This window comes from Bufo bufo, chromosome 1, assembly GCF_905171765.1.
Source record: "Bufo bufo chromosome 1, aBufBuf1.1, whole genome shotgun sequence".
In the NCBI taxonomy this organism is placed as follows: domain Eukaryota; kingdom Metazoa; phylum Chordata; class Amphibia; order Anura; family Bufonidae; genus Bufo; species Bufo bufo.
Window position 1 is genome coordinate 114,471,896 of NC_053389.1, and position 21,248 is coordinate 114,493,143.

General features: G+C 44.4%; 1 protein-coding gene across 7 annotated transcripts in view; it reads right to left on the reverse strand.

Moving 5' to 3' along the window:
* LOC120997860 (cyclin-dependent kinase 11B) overlaps positions 1-21,248 on the reverse strand; it is a 66,012-nt gene that overhangs the window by 43,322 nt on the left and 1,442 nt on the right. For 3 of the 7 annotated variants that reach the window (XM_040428200.1, XM_040428183.1, XM_040428209.1), the window contains 7 exons: positions 20,511-20,626; positions 19,446-19,576; positions 17,988-18,126; positions 17,448-17,483; positions 14,306-14,442; positions 10,285-10,395; positions 312-434 (listed from right to left, as the gene is read on the reverse strand). In XM_040428200.1, coding sequence (XP_040284134.1) covers positions 312-434; positions 10,285-10,395; positions 14,306-14,442; positions 17,448-17,483; positions 17,988-18,126; positions 19,446-19,576; positions 20,511-20,626 — 793 coding nt within the window. The remainder of the gene's footprint in view (positions 1-311; positions 435-10,284; positions 10,396-14,305; positions 14,443-17,447; positions 17,484-17,987; positions 18,127-19,445; positions 19,577-20,510; positions 20,627-21,248) is intronic. The other 4 variants (XM_040428233.1, XM_040428215.1, XM_040428190.1 and 1 more) reach the window with 3 other exon arrangements.

Consider the following 21,248-nt stretch of genomic DNA (forward strand, 5'->3'; position numbering starts at 1 on the left):
GCTTTTTTTTTTTCATGCCCATTCATTTCTATAGGATCTCAAAAAGTGAGGAGAGCACATTGATGTCATCCGTGTGTTGTCTGCATCCGTGCGGCCATTCTGCAAATTATAAAACATGTCCGATTCTTGTCCGTTTTGCAGATGAGAATAGCCACTTCTATAATAGGGACACAGGAAAGTGCGGGATGCACATGGCCAGTATCCATATTTTGCGGATTCGGACACATGTGGTCATGTGCATATTGCCTTGATGACATTTCTCCTGCCATCATCATAGCAGCAGCCTTCTGTATAACTTTGACAAAGCTTACCTTGTTTCCTCGTGTCTCCTGCTTCAGCCCTTTCCCGTTGCTGACGGATGGGACTGCGACTTCGGTAATTCGGTTTATTTTTATCGCCATGCTCCTCTCTTGCGGTTCTATGATGAGCAGCTACTGCAGAAGGAACCATTGTCAGGAGAAAATCGAAATTAGAGTTTTAAACTGAAATCTAATGGTGTTTTCAACAACTTTTTTGTACACAAAACTTAACCGTTGCATAATACCTATCTAACATACTGTAGGTTTTAAATGGTTGCCCAATCTCAAAAAATGTGGACAGCCCCTGCAAATGTGCTAAAAGAACAAAAGAAGCCATATTTACCCCCTTTCTCCTCTGCTGCTTCCTGTGTAGGTCTCTGGACCTTCCCACTGCTGTTTGCTTTCCTGGCGGCAGTGACCATGTCCTGTGCACACAAATCACTGGCCTCAGCAGTATACAGAATGTCACTGCTGAGGCCAGTTACTGGCTGCAGCATTGACCTGTGTGCACAGAACATGACTGCTGCAGACAGGAGAACAAACAGCAGTGGTGCGGACCAGAGCGCAGTAAAGAAAGCAGCGGGGCAGAAAAGGGTAAATGTAGTGATTTCAGACCATTATCTTTAATTCTCCCGTTCTCCGCTTACTGTCAGGGAATGGAAACATTCAACGCCAAATAATCTGTCCGGTTCTTGTAAACAAGAATGTTTACATTCACTGACAACAAGCAGAGACCTAAAAACTGTGAAGAATTTTTTCAATTAAACTTTATATACCAAGAAAATGTAATACTGCTTAATGCAGGTTTCACCGTCGGACGAGATTCAGCTAATCACTGTATACTGGGTAACGTAACTGCATATAATGCCATTGCCAAGTATACACGCTCGACAAGGCCATCTCATCAGTGAGCCCCTCACAGAATGCGCTCCCCAGGGCGATTCGTTGATTGCCTCAGGTCCCTTATCTCGCCAGTGAAAGCTGTGATCGCAGCTGGATCTATATAGTATTACATGGTGACCACTCAGATGACTGGAAAGCCATGTAATCAGAGGACACCTCGAGTCTGCAAGAATGGGAGCAGTTCCTCTTTCTGGGTAAAACAGGGGTAACATGAGCAGAGGATCGTCCTCTATGACTGCAATATGCCGTAACTGTTCCATACAGATTGGATCCATCATTTTTGGAAGTAGATACCATAGGCCTGCTGTCCTAGAGACGTTCTACAAAGGAGCAACATAAGAACATACTAAGAAAACCCTACAACACATACATGACAAATGTCTACGCCAAATGCTTAAATGCCCTAAATGTACTTTTTAGATCAGACATGCTGTGAGATATATATATATATATATATATATATATATATATATATATTTTTTTTTATCTAGAGGGATATGAAGTCCACAACAGCCATGTGAAAACACAACATATATTAAAGGAAATCTGTCACCAAGAAAAAGCAGCGTGACCTGCAGGCAGCATGTGATAGAGCAGAAGGAGCTGAGCAGATTGATCTATATTTTATGTTTTTCGGAATATAACTGATCATTTAAACGGGTTTTACAGGCGTAGAATATTGATGAATTATCCAGGTCATGAATATCTGATCGGTGGGGTTCTGACTGCCAGCACCCCCGCCGATCAGCTGCTTGAAGAAGTCATGGTGCTCTTGTGAGCATTGCGACCTCCTCACAGCATACCAAGCACAGCGCCATATATTGTATAGTGGCAGTGCATGGTATTGCAGGCCAGGTCTGTCCACTTGGATCTGACCAAGCTGCACACTGTGACTGATGAACATGACATCACTGGTCTTGGAAGAGGTTGCAGCACTCACTGGAACGCAGCGGACCCTTCAAACAGCTGATCGGCGAGAATCTGACCCCAATCAGACATTGATGATCTATCCTGAACAGATAACATCAGGACTGAGTTATGTGCACACGAGCTTTGTTTATCACTGAACATCTCTGCATTCAGGGAAAAAAACGCAGCCTGTTCTATTGTGCATTGTTTTACAAAGCTCAGGCTCCATAGAAGTAAATGGGGCTTGTATGAAAAAAACAGAAGGCATCCGGATGCAATGTGTTTTTCACAGATGGTTGGTAGGAGGGTTGAGTGTTATTCTTCAGTTTTTCTTCACACGCATAAAAAAATGCATCAAAAACGGATTTAATCCGTGCGGAAAACACTGAATGCAATCACAGACAAAACTGATTCAAACGTCAGTTTTTTGCCCTGAACAGATCCTGACACAATGTGCATCTCTTGAGTGAAATAAGGAGGAAAGTGTACAGTGTATCCAACTTACTACAAAGAACAGGACGATAACAGCAAAGACTAATGGAAATTAAAGGGGTTCTGCAGTTTGTTTAAACTGAAGATCTAGTCTCTGGATAGATCATCAGCATCTGATCGGCGGGGGTCCAACACCCGGGACCCCTGCCGATCAGCTGTTTAAAAAGGCAGTAGCGCCGCAGCCTTCTCGCTGTTTACCGCAGGCCCAGTGACGTCACGACTAGTATCAATGGCCTTGGCGGGGCTAAGCTCTCTTCACTTGAATGGCGCTTAGCTCCGCCAAGGCCATTGGATACTAGTCGTGACGTCACTGGGCCTGCGGTAAACAGCGAGAAGGCCGCGGCACTACTGCCAGCTCTGCTGCCTTTTCAAACAGCTGATCGGTGGGGGTCCCGGGTGTCGGACCCCCACCGGTCACATGCTGATGATCTATCCAGAGGATAGATCATCAGTTTAAAAAAACTGCAGAACCCCTTTAAAGTTAGTCAAGTTAATGTACAACAGGGATAAATATGAATCACACAGTGGAAGTAGGCGGCATCACGGGGAGAGGACACATAATGGTCATGTCCATTTATCGGTATACCATGCACTTATGACTGCAGAGCTCTACGTTATTTGCAACATGCAATTTCTATATGAATTGAGCAACCATAATTTATAGATTGCAAGACATTTTGCACAAGTTGATAGGTGACATCACAGCAGGTAGGTAAAGGGAACCTGTCACCGGGATTTTCGGTATAGAGCTGAGGACATGGGCTGCTAGATGGCACCTAGCACATCCACAATATCCAGTCCCCATAGCTCTGTGTGTTTTTATTGTGTAAAAAAAACGATTTGATACATATGCAAATTAACATAAAAGAGTCATATCTTACTTGTGTAACCAGAGAAGAGTCATATTTTCAAGCTCTGACTCATCTCAGGTTCATTTGCATAAGTATCAAATCAGTTTTTATACACAATAAAAGCACACAGAGCTATGGGGACTGGGTATTGTGGATGTGCTAGTGGCCATCTAGCAACCCATGTCCTCAGCTCTATACCCAAAATCCCGGTGACAGGTTCCCTTTAATGCTTAGAACATGTTACCATTATTTTAATAACCATATAATATTCTATGTAATTTGCAAGTGAACTTTAGTACACATATTTTCTACTTATGCATACATTATGGCCACATCCTCTCCCTCTGTGATACGGTTATTCCAACTTGTGATCTAACTTTAATCTTGTGGTACATACACTAATGACGTCAATTAATTTCATTCCATTATCCTTTGGTGTTTTGACCCAGTTCTTTATTGGAAGCAATTTTCATATGATTGGGCTTGCCTTGTTATAATTTCCATGAAAAAGTTACGTTTTGTAATTAAATTCAAAAAGTGAAACAGATTCATTACATACAGATCTGATCTATTTCAAGCAGTTGTGGGATAATGTATTTAGACCGGCATAACTGAGCTAGCTGAGGACATGGGTGGCTAGATGGCCACTAGCACATCCGCAATACCCAGTCCCCATAGCTCTGTGTGCTTTTATTGTGTAAAAAAAAACTATTTAATACATATGCAAATTACCCTGAGATGAGTCCTGTCCCTGACTCATCTCACATACAGGACTCATCTCAGGTTAATTTGCATATGTATCAAATAGTCTTTTTCACACAATAAAAGCACACAGAGCTATGGGGACTGAATATTGCAGATGTGCTAGCGGCCATCTAGCAACCCATGTCCTCAGCTCTATACCCAAAATCCCGGTGACAGGTTCCCTTTAAGCGCATCCACTGCCGACATACAACAGCCTTAAAGGGATTCTGTCATCAAGATTTTCGATATGGAGCTGTTCATATCAACCTCTCAGCCTCCATTATCTAATTAAAAATATACTAGTTTTCCCCCACCTGTCCTTTCATTTTGGATAAAAATCGGTTTTATTAATATGCTAATTACCTTACTAACATGCCCAAGGGGCTGTTCCTCTGGCCGTTTGTGCCCAGCCGCGCCCCTTATCTCGTAGCCCAGCGCCGCCCCACTGCTAATTATGCACTCCTCTCATCGCCGATGGTGCGCCGTAATCTCGCGCATGCGCCCTAAATCCAATGGTCAGCACCGGCGAGAGAAGTGCGCAGACAGCTGGTGCATGCACGCTTCGTTCGCTGAGGCTGCTGCCAGGACACGGCGCGGGCGCTGACCAATGGATTTAGGGCGCATGCGCGAGATTACGGGCACACCATCGGCGATGAGAGGAGTGCATAATTAGCAGTGGGGCGGCGCTGGGCTACGAGATAAGGGGCGCGGCTGGGCACAAACGGCCGGAGGGACAGCCCCTTGGGCACGCAAGTAAGGTAATTAGCATATTAATAAAACCGATTTTTATCCAAAATGAAAGGACAGGTGGGGGTAAAACGAGTATATTTTTAATTAGATAATGGAGGCTGAGAGGATGATATGAACAGCTCCATATCGGAAATCTTGATGACAGAATCCCTTTAAATCTATGCCAGCTCCCTTGCTGGTGTAAATGTAGATAATTTTGTATATCAAAAATTGGTTTAGAAAATTATAAAATCAGACTGGCCTGTCGGCCAACCCTCGCCACGCCCCCTTTTTTGGAACTGGCGTACGTGGTGTAGAAGGGGAAGAAGTATAGATTTTGCTGCAAATCACCTTTGCAACAAAACCTGCACCAAAAGTTGCGCATATCTGGTCATAAATGACCCCTTATTTCTTTTAATATTGAAGATTATCACTTACAGCTAATGAAATCTCAAAAAATTAGAATAGCATATAAGACCAATTACACAAATAATTTTTAACACAAATGTTGGCCTACTGAAAGTATGTACAGTATCTGCACTTAATACTTGGTCGGGGCTCATTTTCCATGAATTACTGCATCAATGCCGCGTGGCATGGAGGTGATCAGCCTGTGGCACTGCTGAGGTGTCATGGAAGCCCAGGTTACTTTGATAACGGCCTTCAGCTCGTCTGTTTTGTTGGGTCTGGTGTCTCTCATGTTCCTCTTGACAGTACCCCATAGATTCTCTATGGGGTTTAGGTCAGACCAGTTTGCTGGCCTATCAAGCAAAGTGATACCGTGATTATTAAACCAGGTACTGGTACTTTTGGCAGTGTGGGCAGGTGCCAGATCCTACTGGAAAATGAAATCAGCATCTCCAAAAAGCTCACCAGCAGAGGGAAGTATAAAGTGCTCTAAAATGTCCTGGTACATGGCTGAGCTCACTTTGGACTTGATATAACACAGTGGACCAACACCAGCAGATGACATGGGTCCTCAAACCATCACTGACTGTGGAAACTTCACACTGCACCTCAAGCAGCTTAGATTGTGTGCCTCTCCACTCTTCCTCCAGAATCTGGGACCTTGATTTCCAAATGAAATGCAAAAGTTACTTTCATCTGAAAACAGGTTTCAGGACCACTGAGCAACAGTCCAGTCCTTTTTCTCCTTAGCCCAGGTAAGACGCTTGTGATGTTGACTTGGGGTCATGAATGGCTTGACACAAGGAATACGACAATTCTAGCCCATGTCCTGCATACGTCTATGTGTGGTGACTCTTGAAGCACTGAATGGTCTTTTCTTGACAATCCTTTCAAGGCTGTGGTTGCTTGTGCACCTTTTTCTACCAGACTTTTTTCTTCCACTCAACTTTCCACTAATATGCTTGGATAGAGCGCTCTGTGAACAGCCAGCTTCTTTAGTAATGACATTTTGTGGTTAATCGTCCTTGTGGAGGGTGCCAATGACTTTTGGACAACTGTCAAGTCAGCAGTCTTCCCCATGATTGTGTAGCCTACGGAACCAGACCGAGGGACCATTTAAAGGCTTAGGAAAAAGGATTACTTTTAATCGATCAATCTTTCTTTTACTAGAGAGTGGTGGAATCCTCTTTCAACAAAACCATGGGCTGAGATTGAATCATCTCTCACCCCAACTGGATCTCTGAAAGACCTACTCTATCTATCTCTACTAAAACCTAAAAAGATAGATCATCCTCTGATTATTGTGAAACAAGCTATAACAATATGGTCAAAGTTCCATTTTTCACAAAGTTCAGCTAATCTTGATATTTTAACACAAATATCGATGAATGCCCTAAGTTTATACATAAATAATATTGATCTTTCAGCATGGACCACAGCTGGAATCCTAACCGCTGCCCAATTGATGGAAAACTCATCCATGATCTCCTTTGACAAATTATGCCAAATTTATGGCCTACCTTCTTCCCAATTTCTCTCATATATGAGATTAGCACACTGCCTTAGCAAGCTCACTCCACCTAAATCTCATATAGAAATGTTGAGGATTTTTAAGGCACCTTCTCTATTTAGGTATCATACCACCCATCACTTATACAATATATTAAATGATAAAGCTAGCTTTAGCAAATCTTCTCCCTTACTGAAATGGGAAAGAGAACTTAAGCTATCTTTTCCAGAGGAGAAATGGGTTGCGGCTATCCATTTTATTGGATCCACATTTAAATGTGTTACACATTATGAAGCCGGGATAAAAACCCTCTTAAGATGGTACTATACGCCTCATCGCCTAAGTATCATTTACCCTGGCACTTCTGCGTGTTGTTGGCGTGAATGTGGCAGTATAGGTTCCCTCATACATATTCTTTGGGCGTGTCCAAAACTGACTCCCTTTTGGAACGCGACATTTGACTTGATAGACAATATCACAGGTATACGACTGCCTCCCTCACCGACGTTAGCTCTTCTATTTCTCAACATAGAAGATTTACCGTTCGATAACAGACGTATAATAGGGCATATCCTGCTTAGTGCCAAATTAGTCATCACCAGACATTGGAAAGCAGTAAATCCACCAGATATCTCTGAAGTAATCCAAACTATAAATACTACATGTAGACTTGAGAGTCTTCTCCCAGATTCAATGTTAAACCAGAAGGTAAAGGAGAAAACATGGTACCCCTGGAGGTTGAGCTCCCACTACTCACCTTGATTCATATATTATTCGCTGGTTCGACTGCCGCACTGCTCAGGAGACCTTAAATGCTACAATTATTATCAATTTTAAGTTACTTCTTATATAATTTAGTTTATTTTCTTCCCAAAATGTACATCCAGTATGACAATTTTATTACCTGTAATGTTTCTGAATTTCTGTCATTACTATGAGGCAAATAGAGGGTTTGTGCCTCACCGTCAACTGTTTTGTTTCTCAATGTTATTGGTGTAATACCAATTGTTCTTTATACAACTTTACTTTGCATAAAATACGCTGTATGTATACAAACGCTATGCAAACTCAATAAAAACGATTAAACATAAAGGCTTAGGAAACCTTTGCAGGTGTTTTGTGTTGATTGGCTGATTAGAGTGCGACACGTCACAATGTTCTAATTTTCTGAGAGACCGACTTTTGGGTTTTTATTAGCTGTAAGCCATAATCATCAACATTAAAAGAAAAAAACGCTTGAAATAGATCACTAAGTAATGAATCTATAGAATATACGAGTTTCACTTTTTGAATTACCGTATATTTCGCCCTAGGTTTGCACCTAGGTTTCTGAGGAGGAAAATAAGAAAAAATATTTTGAACCAAAAGGTGTGCTTTTGAACTAATGATGGTCTTTGGATGACACACTGTTATGGGAGGGGGATCTGTGGATGACACACTGTTATGGGGAGGAGGATCTGTGGATGACACACTGTTATGGGGAGGGGGATCTGTGGATGACACACTGTTATGGGGAGGGGGATCTGTGGATGACACACTGTTATGGGGAGGGGGATCTGTGGATGACACACTGTTATGGGGAGGAGGATCTGTGGATGACACACTGTTATGGGGAGGAGGATCTGTGGATGACACACTGTTATGGGGAGGAGGATCTGTGGATGACACACTGTTATGGGGAGGAGGATCTGTGGATGACACACTGTTATGGGGAGGAGGATCTGTGGATGACACACTGTTATGGGGAGGGGGATCTGTGGATGACACACTGTTATGGGGAGGGGGATCTGTGGATGACACACTTATGGGAGGGGGATCTGTGGATGACACATATATAGCATCTGATGCTATATATGTGTCATCCACAGATTCCCCCCCCCAATAACAGTGTCCCCCAATACACCGGGCCCCTCCTCTCACAGCAGTATTCATATGTAAACTGTAATCCTTAACCTCTTCTTAACTTTAGTTAAAGTAGCACTATCCCGTGTACTACTACTTGCTATCAAGTTCCCGTACCGTAGCAGGCAGAGCGGCCGGCAGCGTAACATCACTTACGTCACGCGCCTGCTCCGCCCGCTTCATTAATGAAGCAGGCACAGGACGTGAGTGAGTCACGTTACAGCTGCCGGTCGCTCTGCCTGCTACCGGAGCTTGATTGCAAGTAGTAGTACACGGGATAGCGCTACTGTAACTAAAGAGGTTAAGGATTACAGTTTACAAATGAATACTGCTGTGAGCAGCGGGGCCTGGTGTAAGAGTACAGTGACTGGACCGGGCCCTGCTGCGATTCCAGCAGTTGCCGGCCTCCAGCCCCTCCTCCCTCCCCCTGATACATTGCCGCGCTGTGCAGCATCGCAGCCGGCGATGTATCAGTGTTAGCGATGTAAAAATGGCAGCATTCGCCCCCATAAGACGCACTTGGGGGGGGGGGGGGGGTATGCGTCTTATGGGGCAAAACTAAAATAAATTAACTTTTTCATGATATTCTAATTTATTTAGACGCACGAACACTTGAATAAATGTAGGCACGGTTCCTGGATCTACTATTAGCATTAGTGTACTCTGTCTACTTGCTGGTGGGGTATATGTAAGTGGGCAGCTGCAGGTACGTCATTTACAATGATATTACAATCAGAAAGACAATTGCACATAGCTGTACCGCTCATGTATAAGGAAACACCAAAGAAATCAATGCTCCTAAACAATTACAGGAATCTACAAAGTAATTCAGCCGCTTGCCCGAGTGCTACGGACCCTTCTTTCTTGGGGGCTTTCTTACAACCAGTTCCTATATAGGTAAGTAAAACTGATACAAGCAATGAAAAACTGAGGGCTATAGTAAGTGACATTCTACACAACACTAATAATGGCCTCAATTATTCTGCCAATGATCGCTACCGCTCCATTCAGTGGTACAGTACAGTGCTCAGCTATTTCTAGTGGCAGCAGACATGAGCAATCTGCCATTCAATTCATACGACGACTCATGATCGGAGTATCGATCACATACTTGAGCCCTATCCTGTGAATATGGAATGAGTTAATAAACATGGCTCAACCCCTTGAAAATGAATGCCATATTGGGCTGAGTTCACAATGCCATCTGAGGCTCTGTCGGAAGTCTCTGGCTGCAGGTCTGTCACATTTGAAGGCAAGAATACCACTGCGTTGGAACCACGAATGATCCAAGCGTCACAGATGGGCATCGGTAGTAATTAAATTATCAAAAGTTGGAAAACTGGCCTCTGCTCACCTGACCAGACGGCTATACACACAGATCGAGTATTACGATATTTCTTGCTGACATGTGAATTAATTCATCAAACATTCCTTGGTGTCAGCTCGTCTGGCTGAGAAAGGGTTAAGAAGATATAATGCAGTACAGAGCTGCTACAAAGTTAATTCCACAGAAATTGTTTAAAAAGCCAAAACTTACTTTGAGTGCTAAATTCTACAAGTATTCTTGAATCTGCACTGTAGTGCATTTTCTCAGTGTCTTGCAAGAGCCCTGGCTTCCTGCGCTCAGGAAGCGCAGATCCTGCGAGCCCTGGAAGGCATGTTGTACAGGTTGGTACACTAAATCGGCAAAGTGCATGACTAGAAATTACATGTGTCATTACTACCAATTAACTGCTACAAGTTCATTTTGTGGAGAGAATAAATAATTGTGTTCTATACTTTATTAAAGGCCATCTGTCAGCAGATTTGTCCCTATGACACTGGCTGACCTGTTCCGTGTGCACTTGGGCAGCTGAAGGCATCTGTGCTGGTCCCATGTTCATATGTGCCCGCATTGCCTTGGTTCATTCTGGTCTTGACTACTGTAATTCATTACTAACTGGTCCCCCTCTCACTAAACTCTGCCCCTTCAGTCTGTCCTTAATGCTGCAGCCAGGCTCCTCTATCTGTCCACCCGCTATACTGATGTGCCAGTCACTTCACTGGTTGCCCCTCCATCACAGAATACAGTTCAAACTTCTCACCCAGAAAACTCTCCACAGTGCTGCACCTCCCTCATTTCAGTCTACCACCCTACTCGTGCTCTCAGTTCTGTTAGTAATCCAAGATTAACATCCTCCATAATTCCTACCTCTCACTCCCGGCTTCAATACTTTTCTCGAGCTGCACCTACTCTCTGGAATGCTCTGCCCGGATAGATCAGGTTAATTCCCACCTTCCCTAACTTCAACCGTGCCTTAAAGAGGACCTTTCATGGGTGCAGACATTATGAAATAAATAGCATGTTATGTAAAGCATAAAGCAGGGATCTAATAGCACTTACTATTTTTCCTGGGCGCTGCTCTGTTATCCCGCTGTGCCCCTGTTGAATTCTCCCGCCTGGTATGCTAATTAATGGCATCGGTACAGGGAGGAGGAGACTGCCAGGGATTCTCAATGGGGGTCTCCTTCTCCCTAGCTGTAGCTCGGTCCAATCACAAAGGAGAGCGTCACAGCCAGGGAGAAGGTGATTTTTTTTTCTCCCTGGCTGTGACGCTCTCCTTTGTGGTTCTCAGGAGAAGGAGACGCCCATTGAGAAACAGGGCAGTCTCCTCCTCCCTGTTCCGATGCTATTAATTAGCATACCAGGCGGGAGAATTCAACAGGGGCATAGCGGGCGAACGGAGCGGCGCCCAGGAAAAATAGTAAGTGCTATTAGATCCCTGCTTTATGCCTTACATAACGTGCTACTTATTTCATAATGTCTGGACCCATGAAAGGTCCTCTTTAAAAACGCATCTGTTCAGGCAGGCTTATCAGGCTTCCTAAACAGACTGTTCCCCGAGTAACCCCTCCGGCCTGAACTCAATCTTCTAACAGTCCTACACCTAAAGCAGATCAGCCTACACCACTGCTTTCAGTACAAAAATGGCTCAAGTACTACTTATCACAATCAACTACCTTTTGTATCACTCCCATTTCCTCATAGACTGTAAGCTCTTGCAAGCAGGGCCCTCACTCCCTATGTTTCAGTTGTATATTAGCCAGTTACGTTGCGATGTCTTGCTTTGCACATGAACCCCCTGCGGAATATAGCGGCGCTATATAAAGATTATTATTATTATAATAATATGTAAATGGGTCTCTAGGAGCAACAGGGGCGTTGCAGTGACACCTAGAGGCTCCGCTCTCTGCAACTGTAAACATCATCAATGCATGGTCCTGTCAAAGTGGAGGCCGCGTGGCAGTTGCAGAAAAAGTGGAGCCACTCGGTGCAACTGCAATGCCCCCTTGCTCCTAGAGGCTCATTTGCATATAATAAAACATTTTTCTCAGCAATGCAGGCACATATGAACATGGGACCAACACAGATGTCTTCAGCTGCCGAGTGCACATGTAAGGCTACTTTCCCACTAGCGTTCGGGGTTCCGCTTGTGAGCTCCGTTTGAAGGCTCTCACAAGCGGCCCCGAACGGATCCGTACGGCCCCAATGCATTCTGAGTGGATGCGGATCCGCTCAGAATGCATCAGTCTGGCACCGTTTGACCTCCGTTCGGGTGTCCGCCTGGCCGTGTGGAGCCAAACGGATCCGTCCAGACTTACAATGCAAGTCAATGGGGACGGATCCGTTTGAAGTTGACACAATATGGTGCAATTTCAAACGGATCCGCCCCCCATTGACTTTTAATGCAAAGTCTGGACGGATCCGTCTGACTAACTTTCAGACTTAGAATTTTTTCTGAAAGATAATGCAGACGGATCAGTTCTGAATGGATCCCATTGTTTGCATTATAGGAGCGGATCCGTCTGTGCAGACACCAGACGGATCCGCTCCGAACGCAAGTGTGAAAGTAGCCTAACAAGTCAGCCGGTTTCACAAGTACAGATCTGACAGATGCCCTGTAAATAGGCTTGAGTTCTTTACAACAAAATCTCAACCTGGGTCAGAACTAATTATTGGTGGTAAATGTTAGGTTCTTGTAGAGTGCCACTATAGGAGAAATCAAGCATTATACAGTGCCTACTAAAATCAATGAGCAGCACTGACATACTGGGTCCTTTAGAGAAATACATGCTCTTTGTAGCCTCTCTCCTCTCTGACTGATCGCGGGGGGCCCCCCAACCACCCTCTATTAACTCTAATAGAAGGACTTTTCTGAACAGGCAACCTTTTTACTTCTACCCATGTTCACCTACCTAGGGGTCACTAGCGGGGTCTGTATTGTGTATATGTTGTGGATCATGTTTTTTTTACCTAGGTGGGGGAGCCACGTGGTTTGATTTTGTATTTATTTATACTTGTTTTTCCATCCCACCTTTTCCATTACTTGCAATGCCATAACTTGATGTCCCGACGTATTGTGTGGATGTGTCTGTCTTTGCCAATTTATGCTATTTATTTGTTTTATCGATTTCAATAAAGATACATTTTTGGATATACACTTTTGTATTATATCTGTGTATATGCTGAGTGTCTGGGTTGGTCCCATCTAGGAGCTATGTTCACCTACAGCAAAAGAAGTATCATAAAACCTTCCTAGATCAGGATCCATGTAATCTATACATCCTATCCATATAGCACAGTGTACGGGAAAGCACAAAGGGTTACAGTTATTAAGTGATTTACGTCACAAAAGTCGCTGATTTTGCCATACATGCCATTTCTGCAGCAAATTTTTTTTTGAGGTGTGGGGAACAGGGAGCGCAGCAGGCCCCACACATCTGTCTTCATTAATGTCAGTTTTTTGGTGCGAATAAAGAGAGAAATCGACGTCAGCTAGGATGCTGCTGTAGATTTCAGACTGTCGCATGGCAAGCAGATGGATATTACAAAACTAAGAGTCGTGCACCTCTAAATAACTTTGTGGTGGCGCAAAGGCAAACGGGCATAAAAAAGCCGGTCTTGATAACTTCCCCCAAATGTTTATATACTATAAAAGCAGGACTTATTCTAAGAAGTCCTGCAGTGAAGGGCACCAAACCCACTCGGTTTCTTTACAAAGTAAACTTTTGATGGTGTACTCACAGGGGCAGGGTGGAGGAAGGACTGACCTACAACTGTCTTCACCTCCAGCAGGTAAACACTTTGGAATTCCTCTCTCTTACATATCATTTACTTGATGGGGTTGGCAAGCAACACGTGATTCCCAAACTGACTACCATTTTTTTATTTTTCTGTCAAAAGTTTTGATTGGCGGTTCGGCTGTGGAAATCCCCACTAATTGCTAAAACAAAGGGTCAGAAGCACTCAGCTTGACTTGGCTCTCCTCACGGAGCGGTGTATGGGCCCCACAAAAAGTCTATGGCTTGTACACCAAAAACCATGCCTTTCCGAGCAAAGCAGATCACTTCTGCCCCTTCGAAAAGTTTCTACTACCATCATCTTCTCTGTAATGTAATAATCTAATATGTTACACAAAATCACTACCATGTTGCTGGTACTTGGCCTAAAAATACATAGCATATTCATACAACCCAACATCAAAGTGAGCGGACCATTAAGGTACAGGTATCAGTACCTTCTCTCCTGGACTCCCGCCCTTTACGTCTCTCCTCTGCTCTCCTCTGACGTTCTTTCAGTTCCCTCTGCTCTTTCTGCTGTTCCCTGACTTTCCTTTCCCGCTCACGATTACGTTCCAGTTGTTCCAGACGGTCACTGCAAGGAACAGAAAATACATTTTGGTTAGAAGGGTCATAGTGTCACACTGCTGGGGTCTCCAGCAATTAACTGTAAACTGTGGGGGAGTATGCAATCGCAGGAGAAGCAAATCACTATACAATTCCCACCTAAAAATCAAGGGGCGTATGAGTCCTCCTTAGTGAGAGAATTTCTTGGCAGCTCCTCTTTACTGGAGCCAATATCTGAACGTAGGTTTTCCACAGCAGATAAACAAGGACCTATCCCTATTTTCACCAGGGCAGCCCGGCTGATATGAGCATCCCATGCTCTCCCTTCCCTGCTCTGTATCGTGAAAGCTAAGCGCAGGCTTCCGTCTAGCAGTGTTCCCGGTGACGTCACCTGCACTAATGGGCGGGCTTTAACAATGCCCTAGCCATTTTACAGGCTAGGGCAGCCCTAAAGCCATCCCATTAGTGATGGTGACATCACCGGGCTCACTGCTAGACGGAAGCCTGCGCTTAGCTTTACCCATTGAGAGCCCTGCACTCCGATGCTCATGTCAGTGGGGCTTTCTGGGTGAAAATAGGGATATGTCCGGGTTCAGCTCTGAACTCGGACAACCCCTTTAAGGCATATTTTACATGTCGCAGAAATTTCCATACATCTTAGTTGGGTTGTTTTGGCAGCAAACACTGACTTCTGCAAACTACATTCACATAAATGGGACGGCCGGAGAAATTCTGCCAAACAGATCTGCTGTGTGTGAATTCACCTTTAGCGGTTTTCTGAGACTTTAAAGGGGTTGTTCACTTTTTCCTATTGATGACCTATCTTTAGGAAAGGTCATCAATATCAGTTCGGCGCGGGCCCGATTTCGAGAACCCCCACAATCAGCTGTTTGAAGAGAAAGCAGTGCTCGAACGAGCACTGCTTTCTCTTCAAACAGCTGATTGGCGAAAGGTCCGACACCCGGGACCCCCGTCGATCAGCTGAATGAGAAGCAGCGACACTTGGAGTAGCGCTGCTTCTCACAGTGGTGCCTAGGCCAGTGGTGACACATTCATTGGTCACACGGCCTAGGCACAGCTCAGCACATTCAAGTGACTGGCGCTGAGTGCGATACCAAGCACAGACACTATACAATATGCGGCGCTGTGCTTGGAAAGAAGGCAGTGGCGCTCATAGGAGTGCTGGTGCCTTATCAACTAATCAACAAGGGTCCCGGGTATCGGACCCCACGATCAGATATTGAAGACATATCCAGAGGATAGATCATCAGTATTAAAGTCTTAGGCCCCTTTCACACGGGCGTTGCAGGAAAATGTGCGGGTGCGTTGCAGGAACACCCGCGATTTTTCCGCGCGAGTGCAAAACATTGTAATGCGTTTTGCACTCGCGTGAGAAAAATCATGCATGTTTGGTACCCAAACCCGAACTTCTTCACAGAAGTTCGGGCTTGGGATCGGGGTTCTGTAAATAGTATTATTTTCCCTTATAACATGGTTATAAGGGAAAATAATAGCATTCTGAATACAGAATGCAAAGTAAAATAGCGTTGGAGGGGTTAAAAAAAAATAAAAAAAATGTTTAACTCACCTTAGTCCACTTGATAGCGCAGCCGGCATCTCCTTCTGTCTCCTTTCTTTAGGACCTGGGTAAAGGACCTTTGATGATGTCACTCCGGTCATCACATGATCCATCACCAAGGTAAAAGATCATGTGACGTACCACGTGATGACCGGAGTGACGTCATCAAAGGTCCTGTAACTGTATTTAATGCTCACCATAGGTCCTTCAACAAAGGAGACAGAAGGAGATGCCGGGCTACGCGAGCAAGTGGATTAAGGTGAGTTAAATTATTATTATTTTTTTTTAACCCCTCCAGCGCTATTTTACTTTGTATTCTGTATTCAGAATGCTATTATTTTCCCTTATAACCATGTTATAAGGGAAAATAATAATGATCGGGTCTCCATCCCGATCGTCTCCTAGCAACCGTGCGTGAAAATCGCACTGCATCCGCACTTGCTTGCGGATGCTTGCGATTTTCACGCACCCCTATTCACTTCTATGGGGCCTGCGTTGCATGAAAAACGCAGAATATAGAGCATGCTGCGATTTTCACGCAACGCATAAGTGATGCGTGAAAATCACCGCTCATCTGAACAGCCCCATAGAAATGAATGGGTCGGTATTCAGTGCGGGTGCAATGCGTTCACCTCCCGCATCCCATCTGCGCTGAATACTCGCTCGTGTGAAAGGGGCCTTAGAAAACCCTTTTAAAATACATCAGTTTGAAGGGGTTTTCTGAGACTTTTATTCTGATGACCTCTGGATGCTCGCAACATTTACGGAGCTTTGCCTAGTGGCGTTAATCGTTAAAAAAACGTAGACACAGCTCAGCTCCATTTAAGTGATAGGGGCTGAGCTGCGATACTAAGCACAGCCGCTGTACAATGTATGGTGCTGTGCTTGGTGAGCCGCGAGAAGGCCGCAGTGCTACTGAGTGCCGTTGCTTTCTCACAAAGCTGATCGGCGGTGGTCCCAAGTGTCAGACCTGCAATAATCAGTATAAAAGTCTCGGAAAACCCGCTTAAAGTGGACCGTTCAGCAATCATGATTGCTTTAGTAAATAAAATGAAATGCTGTGATGTACTGTCCCCTCTGTTACCCTACTAAAAATGTATGAAAAAAAAAATGGAAAACTGGGTGTTAACCACTGGGGGGGGGTGTCCCTGTAAATCCTGACACTGTCCAAGCAGTGGTGACAGCATCAGACTGCGCAGAGACACACCTCTTTGATCCAGTGGTCAATTTATTCATTTATTTCTAGTACGAAAAAGAGGAGAACAGTCGAATGCAGAGTTAAAAGAAAAGTTGATCCAGGATTGTTATTCTATGGGGAATTCAAGCATTTACTATAGGCAGTTTAACTTTCTTTTTTTTTTAAGCTGTAGTTTTTGTGGTGGCTTTTCATCTTTTTTTTAGCCAAAGCCAGTAATGGATTCAAAAGGAATGGGTACTATAAGGGAAGGACTTACAATTCTCCTTCCTGCTGGGTCCGCTTCTGGATTTGGCTTAAAAAAAAAAACAAAAAAAAACGATGTCAAAATCAACTGTGTTTGAAACCACTGTAAAACATACGTCTGGCACTTTCAGTAAAATAACATGTACATAATGGAGTCTAAGGTCATTTATAAACCTCAAATGACAGATTTGTGCAGTTCAGTGCGACAGGCCACATATAAGACTAACACATCCAATCATAGTCACAGTTGTCTGGGAAGTGCAGATCGGGGGGCTTTCTTGTACAGGGTCCTCACACTGAAAAGTCACTTCAACCATACATGTACCAATTAAAAAACACACAATGGTTAGCAGCACTCGTTCAGTCGTACTCAACACAATCATGTATTACAGCTCCCACATATTACAACAGTACTGTATTTATCATGATGGATGCTGCTTTTGGAATATGGATGGAGCTTGCTGGACAACCCATTTGAATGCAGCTTACAGACTGAGAATGGAAACAACTAGGACATTCTTAACGGATCAAACAGTACTCAAGTCTCCCTTACCGTTCCCTTCTAGAATGCTCCCTGGCCAGCTCCCTCCGCTTTTGTCTCTCCCGATCACGACGGACTTTATCTTGTTCTTCTCTGTGTCTTTTTCGCCTTTCATGGTCTCGGTCCTTCTCCTTCACCCGGATGTATTTACCTATTCCATAACAAACATAACAGTCTGGTCAATGCAAGCTATCAGTCTGTATCCGTACATGCAACCGCTTTACACAGCTATCAACAATCTGCGAACCTTCTAAACTGCAGGGAGTACTTCTACGTAAACAGGTCTCCTAAAATTAGTGGCCCAGTCATGAAAGAACACCTCTATACTAAGTTCATAATCATCATTTCTAACACCTTGAACATATTGTGTTTACCTAGGCACATTTACAGCTTGATCATCATTGTTAAAGGGGTTGTCCGGGTACAGAGCTGAAACGGGACAAACCTCCATTTTAATCCAGGCAGCCCCCCTGACTTGAGCATCAGAGAAGTTCATGCTCCGATACTCTCCTTTGCGCTGCGCTAAATCGCACAGAGCAAAGGCTCGTTTGTTTACAATAACACACTGCCGGGCAGAGGCGTCGGCCTGGCAGTGTGTTCGGTGGCGTCACCGGCTCTGATGGGCGGGCTTTAGCGCTGCCCTAGCCGTTTTACCGGCTAGAGCAGCGCTAAAGCCCGTCCAACAGTGCCGGTGACGTCACCGGGCTCCCTGAGCAGCCGGAAGAAGAGGCTACAGCGCTCCTGCAAGGGACCCGGTACGTCACTGAGTCTAACAAAACTTCACTTCCGGCAAAGAATTTTCTATAAGAAAACGGGGCTTCAGAAACACGTGGAAAAGGTAGGACATGTATGTATGTATGTATGTATGTATGTTATATGTATGTCTGTCTTGTACTAATAGAAATGCAAAGATCCGCAGCACTCGTCAGTGTAGTAAATCCAAAATGGTTTATTTAACAAACAGCATGGTGGTGCGACGTTTCGACCTTCCTAGGTCTTTCTCAAGCAACCTGAGAAAGACCTAGGAAGGTCGAAACGTCGCACCACCATGCTGTTTGTTAAATAAACCACTTTGGATTTACTACACTGACGAGTGCTGCGGATCTTTGCATTTCTGTTCCGACGTCGGGATCATCAGCCAGGGTCCTCATCTGCGTGCACCATCATTACCCTTAAGGTATCTCTTAATGGCTTTTCCTAATGTGGGACAGTAGTGCTGCCAAACCTTCATGTATGTCTTGTACTAATGGAACAAAGTCCTCAATCCCGGACAACCCCTTTAATCTTTAGGTTTTCTTTAAAAATAAATTGATTTGTAAAGAAAATAATGAGCTCCACATAGGGGCTTGTTGCAAAAGCTTACGGTGACAATTTATTCTAGCGCCTGCCTGCTTCATTTTCTTTTAGAGAAGTTTACTGCTCTGGAGATCACACACACAAACTATTATTACTATAGCACAGAACTACCACCTGTCCCTTCGGCAGAATGGCTGCGGTGTCTGCGTTTCTCTTTCCTCTTCTCATCTTTTCTATGGTGAGATTTTTCTTTTCGAGAAACTTGTTGTGGAGGTTTAATAGCCAAGGAGTCATCTTCTTCACCTCTGAAAATAAAGAAATAATACAGGAAGGAAATGAAAAGATTGAACTTAAAGGGGTTATCCACTATCTATTATCCCCCCCATATGCCCGGTCCCCTCACAAAGCTTGTACTTACCTCGCTCCCCGACACCCGCGTCACTTCTGATGCCGGCACGGCCGCCACTGCATCTGCCTGTCTCGCGGGCGAAACACTCGGTGCCGGGGGTGGTTAGGCGGTCACCAGCCAATAGCAGGCCACAACAGGAATAAGCTTCCCTAGCGTCACCAGTGATGCTAGGGAGGCTCATTCCTGTTGCGGCCTGCTATTGGCTAAGCCCGACATCAGAAGCGACGCGGGTGCCGGGGAGTGAGGCAAGCACAACCTCTGTGAGGGGCCTGGGCATATGGGTGCATGGGGCATTATAGATCTTGGATAACCCCTTTAAGTTGGGTTCACATATGAGGCAAAGTCTCAATTTTACTGTCTCATTGATGCAACAGAAAAAAAAAATTTAAAATAGATGCGCCATGTCCAGCACATGCTGGATTTCAGTGACTAACAGGGTCCACGATTCTGCCAGCCAAAATACTGCTGCTGTTTTGCACTGTATTTTTGCCAGGAACCCGTAACTGAGCATCCTATAAGGACCCCAAAACTTGTATTCCCGGGGGTCTACTGAACCTGGTTGACATCTCCATTGGACCCTAGGAATTGTGGGTTTGATGTGGACTCAGATATGTTACTGTATTAAAGCCATCTGAAAATAACTTTATTCCGGAAGGATTAGCTAAAGCAAAAATAGTCATAAAGAGAAGAGAGAAAAAAAAAAAAGAAGAAAAAAAAAAAGTGTCATCTAATAAGCATTCCAAAAGCTGAAGTTTAAACATTAGCGACTCCTGCTTTTTACATATATATCTATACAAGTAAAATTGGTAATACGGGTCACTTGTCTGTACCTGTCCTCCATTGAATCTTCGCGTCTGTAAGGGGAATTCCTAATAGTAATCTCCATTTTGTGATCTCTCAACTCCCCTTCTTCCAAGGAATCTCTTTTGGAATCACGATCATCAGCCTGGGAGAATATAACCGGTACAGTAATAAAGACATCTGCATATTGTGTTATAGATAATTATCACTTCTGAGGAAGCCCCATGAAGATCCACAACTATCTTGATAACAGAGGTCACCAAACTAGGTGACATGTGGCTGTCATATGAGGCTGTGACGGAACGCAGGAGTGGCAGGATTGTAGAAACAGCGATCTTGCTGTGCTATCTGCTATGCCATTTCTGTACCATTTAAATGGTAGCAGTGAATTCGGCTGTTTCCATAATCCTGGCCCTGCATTTAATTACAGCCTGGATGTAGCCAGCCACCGCTTAGGATCCATTCACACGTCCGCAATTCTGTTCCGCATTTTGCGTAACGGAATTGCGGACCCATTCATTTCTAAGGGGCCACACTATGTGCTGTCCGGATCCGGAGATGCGGGTCCGCAATTCCGTTCCCGAAAAAAAATAGAACATGTCCTATTCTTGTCCACAATTGCGGACAAGATTATGCATTTTCTATTATAGTGCCGGTGATATGCGGTCAGCAAAATGCAGAACGCACATTGCCGGTGTCTGTGTTTTGCGGATTCGCAAAACACATACGGATGGGACCTCTGTTCTCAAGATGGGTGCGGATCACAG